Source organism: Podarcis liolepis, assembly GCF_965112155.1.
Source record: "Podarcis liolepis genome assembly, chromosome: 7".
NCBI classification, from domain to species: Eukaryota; Metazoa; Chordata; class Lepidosauria; order Squamata; family Lacertidae; genus Podarcis; species Podarcis liolepis.
Window position 1 is genome coordinate 52,828,529 of NC_139561.1, and position 17,356 is coordinate 52,845,884.

Consider the following 17,356-nt stretch of genomic DNA (forward strand, 5'->3'; position numbering starts at 1 on the left):
CTTTTACCAACTCGATGCAAAGTTTCACTTTGGATTATTTTTGAATCTATCTTCAGTTACATTTTGGATTGTTTTTAAAACTATATCTGGATTTTTATGGGTGTAAATCATCTTGACACATGTAGAAGGTGGATCATAAATACATCGGCTAGATAATAACCGATTCACTTACTTTTTTGTATTTGCATATTAGAATTCTTAAGTAAATTTTATTAGCCTGTAAGTATATTCATGATTGCTGTTTGCCAGTGTGGTGTAGTGGTTAAGAGCGGTGGACTCGTAATCTGGTGAACCGGGTTCGCTTCCCCGCTCCTCCACATGCAGCTGCTGGGTGACCTTGGGCCAGTCACACTTCTTTGAAGTCTCTCACCCCCACTCACCTCACAGAGTGTTTGTTGTGGGGGGAGGAAGGGAAAGGAGAATGTGAGCCGCTTTGAGACTCCTTAGGGTAGTGATAAAGCGGGATATCAAATCCAAACTCTTCTTCTTTCTTTCACTCCCTTTTCCTCTACAATTTCTGTATGATTCATATTGATTCCAGAATATTTTTTTTAAAAAACACATACATAGCTCAATTGTAAAAATCCTCAGAGCGATTTACAAAAATTGAAAGGTTTTTTCAAACAAAACAAATGTTTCTAGTCCATGTAATAGCAAAATACTAAGATCTGACCAAATAGGAATGTTAAAATAGATTGGCTCGGATGTAATGTTCTTGATCTCCAAACCCGTGTTTTGGCAGGTTAAGCATGTGCATTCCCTTCCCTCATGCACTCAGATTTCCTCCTTCCCTTCCTTCTTTGCACAAGTCATAGTTTGAGTGCAACAAGTAGACTATGGTTTGCTCAAACTAGGAAGAGAGTATGTGGGATAAAGGAGTCCATGAGCCTTCACCATGTGGTTTGGAGGGATAGGAATGTTGTATTTGAACTGACTTGGTGAATTTGAGCTTAATCCAACCCTCAAGATTTATTAGTTCAGATGGAAGAAATGTGATACATGAAGGTAACAGTTGCTGAATGAGGCTTGTAACAAGTGCACCATAGCCACCAGCTGTAGTCTGGCATGTGCAATTTTCATGAGCATTACTCATGATAATTTCATTGGCATATGTTAACTATAGGAACAGTCACCCAAGGTTCTTCCAACTCCTACATTTTCAGAGTGGACCTTAGTGTTGGACAGTTTGTTATACCTGTGGTGTAATACTTGGCCTGTTTAGTGTTTTGCAAATTTAAAAAAAGTATCCAGTTTCTTCCACATTTTATTATATGCATAGTTTGCCATTTCAAAACTATCATTTCATGGAAAAATAAGAGATTGTTTTGTTTCCTTGTGTGGCACAGCTGTGGTTGCTTCTAAGGGTGACTCCTGCAATTTTAAATAGCATTCTTTGTTTCTGCATTTGTTAATGGTACTGGGGTATTGAGACTGTATTCCAACATAAGCTAGTAAAGAACAATGTACATGGATGTTGGTTTCATGTCTGACAAGCATTCAAACAGCAGGAAGGAAAATAGGAGTTACTATAAAATACGCATACTTGAATTATATAAAAAGAAACACCTGACATGTACTTTTTCATTCAACTCTCTGTCTCCTATAGTATTGACTGTGCAGGTATTTTGAAACTCCGCAATTCTGACATAGAACTTCGAAAAGGGGAGACAGATATTGGAAGGAAGAATACAAGAGTGCGGCTTGTGTTTCGAGTTCACATCCCACAGCCTAATGGAAAAGTCTTGTCCCTTCAAGCTGCTTCAATACCTGTTGAATGCTGTAAGTTTTCTCTTCTTTGTGTTGTGTTCCTCCTTGACTACACTTAATAAAGTAAAAACTGATTTCATGCAGGATTCATCCCCTTTTGATGCTAATTTGTAAGAACTCATTTTTAAGGTATTATTTTGCTGTTGTGTTGAGTTTTTGCCTTTGTTGGATTAATTGGCTAGATCAGGCTTCCTCAATCTCGGCCCTTCAGATGTTTTTGGCCTATAACTCCCATGATCCCTAGCTAGCCGGACCAGTGGTCAGGGATGCTGGGAATTGTAGTCTCAAAACATCTGGAGGCCCGAGGTTGAGGAAGCCTGGGCTAGATCCATATTGATAGTTATAGAAATACATAATATTAGAATTCTGAATTTAGCATGGCAATATATATTATTGCCTTATTATCAGCTGTGTGGGGCTTCTAGCTGGAGGGAAATAATGGTATAAAATTAGATGCAATTTGCATGCATAACATTACCTGAATGGATAAAGACTGCCAAATTACTGTCAAATAGATCCAGGGTTTTGGTTTTGTGTTGGGCTCCTTTAAAAGTTAATATTGGTAGGAGAACTAAATGGGATTTGCAGTTTTGTGGGCAACAATTTTATTATAAAAATGGCATGCATCAAATACTCTAGGAAAGCAAACTGCACAATTTCAGAAGTTTGGGTGTAGGGACTAGGGAATTATGATAAATGAGTGTGGCGGGAGATGGGGAAACTTCAGCTTTGTGTTCTACTGTATTGGCACCAAAAATCAGAAAGTTGATTATAACAGGAGTGGATTGTGGGGAGATGGTACAGAGACAGAGGGATTCAAATGTCTAGCATTTCCAAGGAAACACCCCTAACAGAACTAGGAAAGACTACGTAATAGACAAGAACAAGGTGATACCTTACTTTAACATCCATTCCCAGAAGTTGATTTGAGAGCCCTGGTAAAATCCCTCTGATTGGAAGCTAAAGAGCTCTTCTTCTCCCTTAAATGGCAAGCTTAGGGAGAAGCGTTTCCATTCTTGGAGATCCACTGCACAGTTTTTTTAACAGTCACATTCCCCTCAATCTGTTTAGAGGTCCCCACTTGTGTTTGCAGCATTTCTGACAATTCCCCTTCAGCTAATAAAAGCTCTGAATATGTCCCACTTCAGTTTTTTATTTGGAATTTGTCCAAATCTGATGCATACCCCCACAAAATAACTTGCATTTTGATATAAACACTTTTGAACCACAATTTCTTATGAAAAACATTATTTGAGTCGTGTAGCATTGTTTTCAACATGGGATTTTCCACCCATTTTAATAGCTTCAATTGTGCCTCATAGCAGATTTATATAAAATTGGTTCTAATTTAGCATTTTCCTTTCATAGAAGGGGCATAGTTGACTTGGAAACCAGCTTAGTGGTAATGATGTAGGGATAAGAAAAAATTGTTTTCCTCTCCTTTAGGAAAATGAACACTGCATGATTACCAGCACCTATCTACTATAATAATTATGTTTAAATGATGCACACTGTTTTAAATGGTAAATACAGGCTTTGGCCACCTTACCCTCTTAGCTATAATTCTAGCATGCTTATGTATATTTGTACATCTTTTTCACAAAGCTCAGAGATCGGCTCAAGAACTTCCTCAGATAGAGAAATACAACATTAACAGTTGCTCAGTAAATGGAGGCCATGAAATGGTTGTTACTGGATCGAATTTCCTTCCAGAATCAAAAATAATATTTCTTGAAAAGGGGCAAGGTGAGTATATAACACAACATTAGTGAATTTTTTTTGTGTGTGTGTGTGTGTGTGTGTGCGCGCATGCATGCATGTGTGTAATTGTATGCAATTTAATATAGAATGTTTTAAATATATAAATAACAGAGCTATTAGCAATATATAATATAACTGCAAGTACTTGGCAATCATTTTTAATGATTTTAATGCAATTTCCCAACATTTTTTCACAATTTGTTTAATAACACAAGTTTAAGATTATTCCACAAAATTCTACAAAAATGTAAAAGTCAATATTGTGTAGTTATTTACCAAAAAACCCTAAATTATATTAATTTAACCAAAATATCTTTTGAATTCTCAAGTCATGTTACAACTTTTCATCAGCCCTCATTTTGGGAATTGAAAAATTCAACACACCCTGCAACATTTCTCATCAGAAGTGACATTAGAAACTAGTGTAGAGCAACAGCCACTGTTTCTGCACATTCTAAGCTTTAGCTGCTTAGAATTAAAGGAGCCTTAAGTCTCCCCACCTCCAAGTGTAGCCTCTCTTTGCATTCCTTTTTTATGCAAGCTGTTCTGCAATTGCAGCAGCCACTAGTTATGAATTAATTATGAATGTGCCAAAACAACAATTTCCTTCTCTCCCCTATTTCAGATTCCTCTTTGAAACCTACCTTTTCTATACAGTATTCATCTTTCTGGAGTAGATAGGTAGCCGTGTTGGTCTGCCATAGTCAAAATAAAAAAATTCCTTCCAGTAGCACCTTAAAGACCAACTAAGTTAGTTCTTGGTATGAGCTTGGTCCATCTTTCTGGACTCTTTGCTAGCAGTTAAATCAAGGCAATTCTGTGTCAGTACTATGCATAACTCAAATGTTGGGGATCTCGTGCATTGAGATACCTTTGGATTTTTAAAGGAAAACTAGTATGAAGGATTTTTACAGTCTGTGTTTTGCCTATCATTAATTATTAGATTGCTTTTTTCAGTAATTTGATACTTCAACTAAAATCTTTCTCTTGATAGATGGAAGGCCCCAGTGGGAGGTGGAAGGAAAAATAATTAGAGAAAGGAGTCAAGAGGTGAGCTTTCTTTTAAACGTGGGGAATTATTTTTAAATGTACTGTAGCCTTGCAAGCAGCTTGGCAGACACTTGAGCACAATGTGGGTAGCCATAAATTTTCTCATTTTAGCAGAAAGGTTAAATGTTTAAGTATAACTGATCTACTTCATGGGTGTTTACATATCAGTAGGGGTGCAAAAAATGTTTGCAGAATGTAGGAGCTAGCTAGTTTTTCTAGGAGTTGGCTTTCAGCATGGCAGTTAGACCAGAATTGGCCAGTAAGAGGAAGTTTTATGTTCTTTCTGCAAGGACTTCCCTGAAAGGTGGCAGACCCGACCTGGAATTCAGAATTTCTGATGCAGAGCCTTTCCTCCATTGAGTGCTGTGACTATCATGGTTGCTGAGGAAGGGCTTATCTCAGTGGTAGTCATGCTTTGTGTGCAAAAGATTGCAGCTTTCAGTCTATGGCACCTCCAGGTGGGGGGTGAGAAAAATTCCATTATGAAACCCTAGAGAGATACTGCCTGTCAGCTCTGTATTGTCTACATTGATCATGTAGGCCAAAGAGCTGTATCAGTAATGAGGGGAAAAGGCACCCACATAATCTTATTGCTGCTTAATATGTTTGAGAACTGAGCTCTGGGTTTGAAAGAGCTCCTGAAGCTATATCCTGGGCAGGCCAGATTAATATTAAAAAGGTTTCTTTCTAGAGTACTATCTGGAAACAAGGAGAAAAAAAGATTAAAACAGAGGAGGTGGAAAAGACTAAAAATGGGTGTCGGAGTAGTGGAAAGGAGTTGAGCCCAGGGGCTTGGGATGTAAAAGGAGCCAAAATGGTGTGAAGAAAAAAGGGGATAATAGATTTCCAACATACCACAGCAAATATAGCAGAAGTCCTATATCTACCTTTTAGCCACAGAGAACCCAGCCATGACTAAGCAGTTGAATTTGTGTGCCACTGACATGTCTAGTAGTCTAGATGTTTGGTTAGCAAATGAAAATTCTGGAATATACTTTACATAATTAAAACATTAATATGGTAATTTGTCCTGCATCAAAGAACTGCATTATAAGAAATTTAAAATCACAGTTAGATTTTCTATGACTTTTAAGGATACAAAAGAAAGGGGATGGACAGATGGGGAGGTGGCCTATTGAACTTTCCCAGCAATGGCCATTCTTTAAAAACATGCCACCACTTAAAAGTCTCTGCTTGGTAGCCTAACAAATAGTACAGTACTTTAGGGGAGAAAGCATATGCTTTGCCAGCTGATCTTGGAGAGGACGAGGCTTATTTAGGGGAAGATGTTTGCTCTTGCTTTTAATATGCAAATTTCATTCATTTTTCATTCAGGCTACAATTGTTCTTGAAGTTCCTCCATACCACAACAAAACAGTTACAGCTACTGTCCAGGTGCAGTTCTATGTTTGCAATGGCAAGAGGAAAAAAAGTCAGTCTCAGCGTTTTACTTACACTCCAGGTACATACATACCTTCTTTCTAGTATAAATCATGGGTGAAATTCAAAATGTTCTTTGTTTCAAATTTCAATAGCACTTAACCTGGATTTGGGGTACCTGTTTTTTAAAAATTATTTTTGCAATTATATTTGGCTATGGCTATTAAAGTGCCTAAATTGGATCTTGATGTTTTGTACAACACTGTAATTCTTGGCAGCTGATAAAAGGTTGAGAAGTGCATCCAGCGGTATTCTGAAAGCATTAATTGTAGCTCTTGACCCAAGATCAGGGGAGAAACTGTTTACCTTTTGAGCTTGAAGGTTAGAAACAGGAAAAACCCTTCAACATGCAGAATAAATGTGAATGTCAATGCTGGGTGGAAAATACAGTATTTTCACTTTATACACATCTCCCACTCTTGACAGTCTGTCTCAAACCAACCATATACAGCTTACTCAGATGTATATAGTATTACTGTCTTGAGTTAAACATATCAAGATGTCTAAAACAATAGTAATGGTACACACATTTTGTAAAATTATGCCATCTCACTACACACAGAGATTATTAATTTTGAAAGCAAGCTATGCCATAAAACGACAGTCAGACTGATTCAAAAATAATGCTTCCTACACTGAATTTTGACTTTGCATACTGAAATGGGTCTCAGCTTTTTAATTTTTGCATAAAGTGCTTGTAAAAAGTTCTTCATTCTTCACAATTTCCAGTGCTTATAATGTGAAAATCTTTAGGTAATGTAAACCTATATGATCAATAGTTGTGTATATTTCATTCACTACTTTCAGCAAAGATTGACTCTCAAAGCAGCTTACAATTAAAATCTATACAAAGACAGCAGAGTTAGATATATGTGGGTTATTATAGCCAAGGAGAGGAGGGCACAATATTTTCTGGTTCTTGCAGTTGGTAGCAGTTCAGGTTCCAGGCTTTTCTTTCTGACTTCTAACAGCACAATTAATTCTATTATAGTTAAGTGTGGCATAGATTCAATCTTGAATATGGGACCTTGTGCATGCAATCTCTAACATGTACCTTAATAAAGATATATATTGCTTACCGTGGCTGGGAATGACATCTGCATGAAACTCACATGGCTTCTTTTGGTCAGGATTGATTATACAGTGGTACCTCAGTTTACGAACTTAACCTGTTCCTGAAGTCTGTTCTTAAACCAAATCCATTCTTAAACCGAGGCGCACTTTCCCTAATGAGACCTCCCGCCGCCGGTGCCCTTCCACCATTTGGCTTCCGTTCATAGACCGAGGTAAAGTTTGCAAACTGGAACACTACTTCCAGTTTTGCGGAGTTCATAAACTGAATAGTTCCTAAACAGGACTGTTTGTAAACCGAAGTACCACTGTATGGTGATATGCATGGCCTTGTACTGACTTGGGATAAGGTTGCATCTTATGTGACCAAGTTCTGATGTCTGTCATTTTATCTGTGAATTTAGTAAATAGTTGATTTTCTTATTTCACAGTTGTACTAAAGCAAGAGAACAGAGATGAAATGGATTTGTCTTCAGTTCCATCATTGTCCTTGACTCGTTGTACAGGTGTCAAAGGACTCTCTTCTCTCCAAACTCAGCTGCCTTCACCAGATCCAGGGCTCTCGCATGATAGTTTACTTTCTACTTCACCTAGGAGCCTTGTATGCCCAGTTCAGCAGACGTACACATCCATGGCATCCTCACCAGTATCTCAGTTGCCACACATCCAGAATAGAAGCATTAGTCCAGGTGAAGAGCATCATGTTTTGTCTCCAGCTGTAGTCCACCAATCTTTTCAGGTAACATCAGCACCTTCTGCGAGGCCTTCCTACCAGCCTATGCAATCTAATGTTATGTTTAATGGACAGACTGGTCTTCCCATGAACTCTGCTTCCTCCAGCCAAGGATATGATGCAATTTCCTTTCAACAAGATGCAGCTGTACCTCCATTGATAAACCTTAGCTGCCAATCTCTACCAACAATGCCCTATCTTTCTTCAAGTCCAGTTTCAGTGTCAACTTCAGCTGCAACAGGAGGGCATCCTTCAGTCCACCCAACTCAATCAAGACAATCGTCACCTCATTTGCAGTCAATGGGATACCATTGTCCAAATCCTCTGCAAAGTTCTGTCTCTTCCACAATGACTCAGTCCCTGGGACACCCTTCCACACAGTTGCAACAAGTTACTTACCATTCTTCAAATCCAGGTAACACTTCATCGCCATCCCCAAAACCTTCTCATTCATTGGGCCATTCACCACGATCTGGGCCATCTTCTCCACAATTGCAGCCTATGCCTTACCAGACTCCTAGCTCAGGACCCGCTTCATCTCCTCCTCCAACTGCTGTTGGTCATTCTGGACAACAGTCCCCACAGGCACACAGCCCAGGCTTGGGTGGAATTCCTGCAGCTTCATCTTTGATGCATCATAACATGTGTGACTCATCTCCATTTTCACCAGAGGAATCAGCTGTTAACATTAAACCTGAACCTGAAGATCGAGAGTTGAATTTTCAGACAATAGGGTTGCAAGACATCACTTTGGATGATGGTAAGTGATGTTATAAGTGTAAGGTTGAATGCGTTTTTGCTTTTTTAAAAAAGCAGTATATTGAAAAAGAAAAGGGAAAAAAACAGTATAATAAAGGATTACATTTGGAGAGCCTGATACATACACATGACCTGGTTGTTGGCTTTCCTGTTTGTTGTAATATTGGTTGCAGGTATGCAACTGGGGAATGAGTGCTTGAGCATTTCATATATAATAATGCCTCTCTAAACATGACTTTGTGTCATACTTTGAATGCAAAACAGGTAGTTGAGGAAAGCATTGCTTACTCCATGTGACAGCCCTTTAGATATTTGGAGATGACTATCGTATCTCCTCTCAATCTTTTTACCAGGCTAAACATACTCAATTCCCTCAACCAGGCCTCATAAGGCTTGGTTTCCAGACCCTTGATCATCTTGGTCACCCTCCTCTGCATACAGTCCAGCTTGTCAATATCCTTCTTAAACAGTTCATAGAAATAATTGATAGACGACACTCCTAAATATTTGCAAAGCACAAACAATTTTTGACAACTGACTGAGTGTCCAAAGTGCATAACTTGCATCCACTGGTCAAGGATGCTCAAGTCTCCTGGAAAATTTACATACATTTATCTTATTTTTAAAAAATAATTATATAAAAGAATCCAAATGGTGGAATGAGTAGCGCAATTACTTAGATTTTGAAAAGATTTCAAGATACTTGAGAATTTTTATATGAAATGTTCCTGTTTTAGTGTAACAATATGCAATCTTTGTTAACTGGTCTGAGGTTATGTTAACCTTGATTTATGTTCAGTATCAGATTATGGTTACCTTTTGCTAATCTTCTTTCACTCCCTTATCCGTTGTATCTCCCATTACATAAAGCTGTGGATTAGAAAAGCAAGGAATAAGGCTGTGTATTTAGGAGTTTGCTTTGGAACTAGACTATGAGCACATAAGGAGGGCTCATTACTTCACTTTCCCTATGAGCAGTATTCTTGGTATAACACTTGAAAAGGATGTTGCCTGATTAGTAAAACCTACACGTCCTGAAGAAGTCTTCATCCAAAATGTGTTGGGCTTTGCAGTATTTTATATCATTTGATAAAGTTAGATTTTAAGCACCATTTTGAATGTCTCAATTTACTTTGTTGCCATTTTGTTTCTGTGTCTTTTGCTTTTGGTGTTGTGCCCCCCCCTTCAGTATTTCAGAATAGCTGAGATGACTCGAATACAAGCCCACCTTCATTAAGAGAGTAACATGAATTACCTCTTTTCAGTTACAGTAAGCCTCCTACTTACGCACATTTAACTTGTGCGCATTCAGCTTTATGTGCTTGGCAAAAAAGTTTTTTTTTTTTTTTGGAAAGGTCGCTGGTGTCCAGGGAAAAAGACTTTAGCAATCCCACCTGCCATAGAACCCATATTTTTTTACTATACTGTATGTGATTTTGGCTTTAGGTGCAATCCCTTGAACATAACTGTCACATAAGTTGTGGGCTTAAAGTGTTTTGGATGCTGTCCTGCTGCTGCTGGTTAGGTGACTAGAAGACATTTTGAGGTAGCTCAAGTGTGACTCCAGTTGCTCATCTTGTAACTTGAGATTCTTGGTTTTAAAGGCTCTGGGGTTCAGGAGCAGCACAGTTCCCTGGAACTCTAAAAACCAGGCAGTTCTGTGTAAATTAGGTTTAGGGTCTTGAACTTATAAGAAGATAGTAAGTTTCCCCAAAATTTACTTAAATTTCAAGTGAAAAACCTTCTGTTACACAATACAGTAATAACCTTTCCAAATTAAAATTGTTCTTCAGGAGCTCTGTTCCAACCTATGGGCATAGAAAAATAATTTGAGTATCAGATGGAGATGTCATAAGTTCCTAACAAAAGCATTTAATTCCAGAATAACATGTAATTAGTAATGATACAGTGGAGCTCCTTTTCAAGTGTACATAAATGAAAAATTTGGAGAACTCAATATGGTGGCCACCTAGTATAACTGATAATTCTGAGGAATTACATTAAATAGCTTAATGGAGTGATCCGCTTCTGCTTCTTGTGTTGCCTGGGCACAGTTTTAGTACAGTGGTACCTCGGGTTACATACGCTTCAGGTTACATATGCTTCAGGTTACAGACTCCGCTAACCCAGAAATAGTGCTTCAGGTTAAGAACTTTGCTTCAGGAGGAGAACAGAAATCGTGCTCTGGCGGTGTGGCAGCAGCAGGAGGCCCCATTAGCTAAAGTGGTACTTCAGGTTAAGAACAGTTTCAGGTTAAGTACGGACCTCTGGAACGAATTAAGTACTTAACCCGAGGTACCACTGTACTTCTCAAATTTAAGGTTTATTTGCCATGTCATTTGTTACATTCTTACTAGTTTGGAGTTTTTACCACATTAGAACCCAAATGTGGTGGTGCAGTCTTGTCTGTTCCTAATTCAGAAGCAATATAACCTAAGGATCTGCTTTCTACAGTTCGTACCTTTCTTCCCTGAAACGTTTGTTTCCAATTCCACTTACTTAAAAATACCACAATTTATCTTGTTTGTTTGCTTTTAAATATTAGATCATAGAATTATACTTCTTGAAATCCAAAACTTTAGCCATTTCTAAACTAGGATTACTGGCACATTCATGACTCAGTTGTATTGTGATTCACTTGTATCTGAGCAGAGGTTCTACGGTTTGCAGATAGGTTAATGCAGCCTGCCAATAGACTCTTACTTTAAAGATCAAAAGGCAAAGCAGATCGTTCCAGCAACTTTATCAAGTGTCACTTGTCACCTGTTCTGCTTACAACTATACAGCCTCAAAATAATTTCCAAATGGTCAGCAGGTAATCAAGTAGTCCAGAATGCCAAGTTCTCAAGCTACATGTAAACAGGATTCCTTTTTTGCTCTCCTCCACTCTGGAGTATCTTATATAAAATACATACTGCCTAGAAGTTTATAAAACTGAGAATAATTCTATAAACCCAGCAGCTCATAAAATACTAAGAAACACATAATTCCTTCTTCCTAGTACTTCTACTACTGGCACAATTTTATCAGATGAACTGCCACCACATGCTTTTTCAGGGACTACTGGCCCTTTCCTTGCATACAACAACTCTTCTAACAGTGCTTTTAGGAATAAATCCAATAGATATTAAAGGCACTTATTCCCTGGTAAATATATGGAGGATTCCAGTCAACACGATGTTAGGGTTATAGATTATTCACTACTGATTTTATCCCACAGCATGAAAAAAGCCATAGTTTTTCCTTAATATTGGTATCAGTGTTGGCATCACTGTTGTAAGCATTTGTTAAAAATAAATGTCACTTAAGCCAAATATTTGAAGGCTCAAATGAAGAGAAACACCAGTAACTTACATAGAACTATAACACCTCCTGTGTTGTTTATCCAGTATTTAGTCTAGGTTGTCTCCTATTAGGCCATACAGAAATCAATGAACATTACTAACTTAAGTCCACTGATTTTGACTTAGTTGGATACAAACCACATTCATCCGAAAAGTCAAAGCCAAATGTGGATCTCTTAGGGAAAGTTTTTATGGTCTTAGAGAGGAATAAAGTGTTAAATAACTAAAGATGTGAAACTGTGCAGAAACATATTCCAGTTAGCTCCCCAAATTGAATAAATGTGGCAAACGTGTGTGCTGCAGACTTTGAAACCTTTAGCTGCTGGCTGTAAGATATCCCTAGCTGGTTTAGCTGCTGAGATGTTTTGGATGCGTTTTAAGCTCATAATTTTAAACTGTCTAGACCAAGAGACCAGATGGAGTATTGGTGGGAAGGAGGTATAAGAAGGTAGTCCTATAATAGTGATACAGTACATAAGTGTTACTGTGTGACAGAGGAGGCAGGCTGGAATGTAGGAAGCTGCCTTATGCAGTGTCAGACCATTGGTCCATCTAGCTCAGTCAGAGGACATTTCTAGTTCTTATCTGGAGATGCCAGGGATTGAATCTAGGACTTTCTGCATTCAAAGTAGTTAGTTGCTCTACCACTGAGCTATGGTCCTTACTTACCCTTGAGAATAGGGAATGAATATTTGCAGATAACCTTTGTTTTTAATCTAATTACAATTTGAAACAGATTGTGTTCACTTTTTTGTTTCATAAACATAACCTAGGTTCTCACCGCAATCAATTTCAGTATGCTTTTGTCAACAGAAAAATTAACTGAACACTTAGCAGTAAATGTCTGGCTATCACAGAGTTAAGAACGATACTATGTATAATTCTAGAAGGCAGAAGCAGTCTAATTCCAAATAATGTTTATTCCTCTGTGTTCTGATGTTTAATAGAAACATGCAGATGCAGCCATTGACTTGAACAGCAGTGTGTTCAATAGCTTGCAGTGCATATAAGGACAGTGTTGTCATTTGTAATACGATAGGATTGACAGTGGATTTTACTGTATTTTATTTCTGTACTAAGGCATTATTTGAATCAGCATCAAAATCGCATATTTAAAAGAATAAAAGTGCAATACATGTAGTCCCCTGTCCTCTTACCAGTAGACTGACTTGTTAACTAATCAGCTTCTCACTTTAGAAATGTGGCAGTATGTTCCAAGTCTCTTAGAATAATAGAATCATAGAATTGTAGTTGGAAGGCATCCCAAGGGTCATCTACTCCAACCCCATGCAATGCAGGAATCCTGGCTACATCCCTATGTGTGCTCAAACCACCAACTTCCTCGCCAAATGCGCTGACCCATTGAGCCACCCGAGGACCTTTGGCATAGTCAATTATTAGTTTCAGTTATGATGGAAAGAATTTGCTAGCATACATTCAAACCATTCAAAATTTAATTATTTATTGTAAGCTCTGCATGTGACATTCCTCAGTACTTTCAATTTTATTAAAGTTTGTAGACTGTTAAAGATTGTGCTTCTATAATTCTTTGCCCATACTGACTTTGTGTGTAGTCCCAAAACAACTTCCTGGCCAGGCTGCAGAGTGTGTGGCTAAGAAAAGTGACCAACTCAGCCCCGAAATACTGGCCAACTGGTGAAGGAGTAAGGATAATGATAGAGGGAGAAAAAGAGACTTTGTCATCTTCTTCTTCACCAATCTCAGTCCTGCCTGTGAATTTTTACAGGCACTTGTTGTTGTTTAGTCGTTTAGTCGTGTCCGACTCTTTGTGACCCCATGGAGCAGAGCACGCCAGGCACTCCTGTCCTCCACTGCCTCCCGCAGTTTGATCAAACTCATGCTGGTAGCTTCAAGAACACCATCCAACCATCTCATCCTCTGTCGTCCCCTTCTCCTTGTGCCCTCCATCTTTCCCGACATCAGGGTCTTTTCCAGGGAGTCTTCTCTTCTCATGAGGTGGCCAAAGTATTGGAGCCTCAGCTTCATGATCTGTCCTTCCAGTGAGCACTCAGGGCTGATTTCCTTCAGAATGGGTAGGTTTGATCTTCTTGCGGTCCATGGGACTCTCAAGAGGTCTCCTCCAGCACCATAATTCAAAAGCATCAATTCTTCGGCGATCAGCCTTCTTTATGGTCCAGCTCTCACTTCCACACATCACTACTGGGAAAACCATAGCTTTTACTATACGGACCTTTTTACAGGCAATTATATTACTGCTATTATAATTTATTAAATGTATTTACCACCCTTTAGCCGAGGATCACAGGGCAGATTATAGTATAAAAACACAAAATGCATAACATGACAAACAAAAACTACCTCCATACATCAAACATTGATTTCTCCCTTTAGCATTAACTCTGCATTTCCACATTTTAAAATTAAGCTGTTGCTGCTATGAAATTGCAAGTTTCTCAAAAAAAACTGGGAAGAAGGAAATAATTCATCTGTCTGTTTCTGGACATGTTGGGACTTTGAGCGCAGGACTAGGATAACCCTGCAAAATTTATTTATTTTCAAGGTGATTTAACTAACTCAGAAGCAGTATGGAAAATAATTACCTCATGGGCCACTATACTATAGAAAAGGAACTGCAAGGAGAATCAATCTGTATTAAATCACGTTCTTGACAAATTCAAACATTACTTTTTAAAAACAAACTTGAGGTTGTTAGCCCTTGGGGCTCTTTGAAGGCATCTTAGCAGAACTGCTAGGTATTGCCAAAATTGCTTGGAAGCAATGACAAGTAGACAGGGAAGAGCTTTTAGGGTAGGGAATGTGATAGCACGTGCTGCAGCTGAGAACAAATCCATTGAAGCTCAAGCATAGCTTAGACTACTGGAGCATTGTCTGTATCTATTTTAAGAGTTCTGTTTTCCAGAGTGCCTCACTGTGTGCTCTTCTGCATCTGATGGCTGATGCCCACTGACACATCTGGCAGTGTAGCTGGAGAGGGGGATTGAGAGTATTGCTGAGTTGCATATTTGTTTTGCACAATCATTAGCTGTAAAAGAGAAAGCTAGCAAGTGCAAGACACGTTGTCTGAAGCAGGGCCCCCCATATGTTTTTGCACTCCCATCAGTCTCACTGTCAGGGACTGGCTAGACACTAAGGAGTGATGGCTGGATACTGATGAGTGGGCACCGGGAGAAGGGACCAGTGGAATGGCGGAGCCTGTAACAGCCGGGAGAGGCAGGAGAGCAGCAGGATTGACGAGTGAAGAACCAGGTGCAGGAGGAGGGAAACATAGGTCAGGCTGGTGTAGTCAAGGACTTCCACACCTCCTCCTCCTGCCCCCACCTCTCCTGCTCCACTGTCTCCCAGGACCAGAAATGGATTGAAGTATGACTTTTGTATAAGATTGACTCCATTCCTCTTATTTAGAAATTAAGGCATACCCCATGACATAAGTTTCTGAATTCATGCATTGTTTACACCTACACATCCATTGCCAAAAATTAAACAAAAATTAAAGAAGACAGCTTGCTTCCAGTTGCATGCAGCTTCTGCAGCCAACCGGAAGCCACGGAGGGTGCATCAGACATTCAGGTTCTAAAGAACGTTCGCAAACTGGAGCACTCACTTCTGGGTTTGTGGCGTTCGGGAGCCAAAATGTTCGACTCACAAGGTGTTCACAAACCAAGGTACAACCGTATTCCAACCAAAAGACAAAAAAAGACTGCTTTGATGCAGGGCACATCAGAGTGCATCAGAACATTTTTGTAATGCATGACTCTGCCTGAAAATGTGACGTAATGATCTCTACTCGTGTGCAAAGTACATCACACTGCTCTGTGAATCTTTGAAAAATGGGATAGGAAATGTCTGAAATTCTAACTTTCAAAAAAGCATGATCTCTCCAGCCCCTTTGTATTGTTTAAAAGCTTAGTTTCATCCTGCATACGTTCTTTTCAATGGTATAGAAATTTTTAAACCTGTGCAGCTTTAACTGTGTTTAATATGAAATTATATAAATATCATCCTGAATGGAGTTTGGAAAATGTACTACTCAGAAAACAATATTTACGAAAACTGAACAAATACATTAATCCTTTCTCTTTCCTTTCAGTGAATGAAATCATAGGAAGAGATATGTCACAGATCTCGGTGTCCCATGGAGCAGGGGTGGCTATCCATTCTTCGCATGCATCTTCTGCATCTCTGGAGACAGGACTATCAGATGGAGCTCAGTAGCTACTAAGCTTGTGACTTAGTGATCCAGAAAACTTCGCACTTTTCCTTTGAGTAATGCTTCATCCCCCTCCTTAGATTTACTGTGCTTCCGACTTTGTGGCCTTGATGATCTGGAACAGTGGATCCTTTGCAGAGCTGTTCTGGGAGGGTGGGGAAACGGTTACACTTCTAGCTTCCTAGGATGCTGTAAAAATTACTTTGTAAAAATGGACACAAAGAAGCAACCCAAGATACTTTAACCATGAAAAAAATACCAATGAGCTATGCTTGTTTTGTGCATTTAATAGAATACTTTTATATTAAGTGCTTAATTGTATGGAGAAATATAGTTTTGCTCTCAATATGCACAGTACTGAATGTGGGAATTCTTTTTTAAAAATACACATCTTCATATGCTGCTTTTCCTTAGAGATATTAGGACTGTAATATAAGTTTGTATACCCTTTTGGGGGTCTTTTTGAAGAGCCTTTAAGCTTATATTGTTTGAAAGAGAACTTTTTTTTATAATGAAATCTTCCAGAGGCACAAAAGTACCTGTCATCTTAAGCCAATGCCTTGGAAGTCTTGCGTATAAAAAAATAGCATTTTCTTTGGACTTTTAGGAAGCAAAGCCAAATGTAGGTCTGTTGTTCTTTATACATTGAAAATGCTTGGTAGGCTGCAAAGAGACCATTCCATCATGGAAATATTGGGATTAAAATGACATTCCAAAATCTAACTTTTATAACTTTATACCCCTTGCTAGCACAGGCCCCCCTATAAGTGAAACAGGTTTTTCTAGTTCAGAAAAGTTTATAAAATGCTAATTTTTAAGGAGAGAACCAAGATTTTTGGATGCTAAAAAGCAATGCTCTGTAAGGAAACCTTTTGGTTGGAATAGTTTTAAGTACGGGTTATCCACACTGTCTTGAAATCCCTCAGGTAGGGTTTTTCACTTAGTCCATGGTGTGTCTCCCCACCCCCCCACCCCACCCCTAGACAAATCCAATTTATATCTCTTGTTACTCAGACTTGTTTCTTAAAATATTTTCTTTATAACATTTTGATACTTATGTTCATGGGGATTCCTCCTTCAAGAAATCTGATTAGTCCCAGTATGTAGTAAAGGAAATGTAACAGGTTTTGATAAATAGTGAAAAACTGTTTAGCCGCTCATGCTCTTAACAGTTGTGCTTAACACTGCTGACAGAGGCAGCTTTTTCTAGTAGTTAACAGA

The 17,356-nt window shown here is 38.7% G+C and overlaps 1 protein-coding gene across 1 annotated transcript in view; it reads left to right on the top strand.

Annotated features, from left to right (window-relative positions):
* The window catches only part of NFATC3 (nuclear factor of activated T cells 3), a 50,753-nt gene extending 33,640 nt beyond the window's left edge, over window positions 1-17,113 (top strand). The window contains exons 5-10 of the mRNA XM_083514927.1: window positions 1,607-1,779; window positions 3,373-3,513; window positions 4,523-4,578; window positions 5,914-6,040; window positions 7,521-8,582; window positions 16,016-17,113. Coding sequence (XP_083371053.1) covers window positions 1,607-1,779; window positions 3,373-3,513; window positions 4,523-4,578; window positions 5,914-6,040; window positions 7,521-8,582; window positions 16,016-16,140 — 1,684 coding nt within the window. The 3' untranslated portion in view covers window positions 16,141-17,113. The remainder of the gene's footprint in view (window positions 1-1,606; window positions 1,780-3,372; window positions 3,514-4,522; window positions 4,579-5,913; window positions 6,041-7,520; window positions 8,583-16,015) is intronic.
* The last annotated feature ends 243 nt before the right edge of the window (window positions 17,114-17,356 follow it).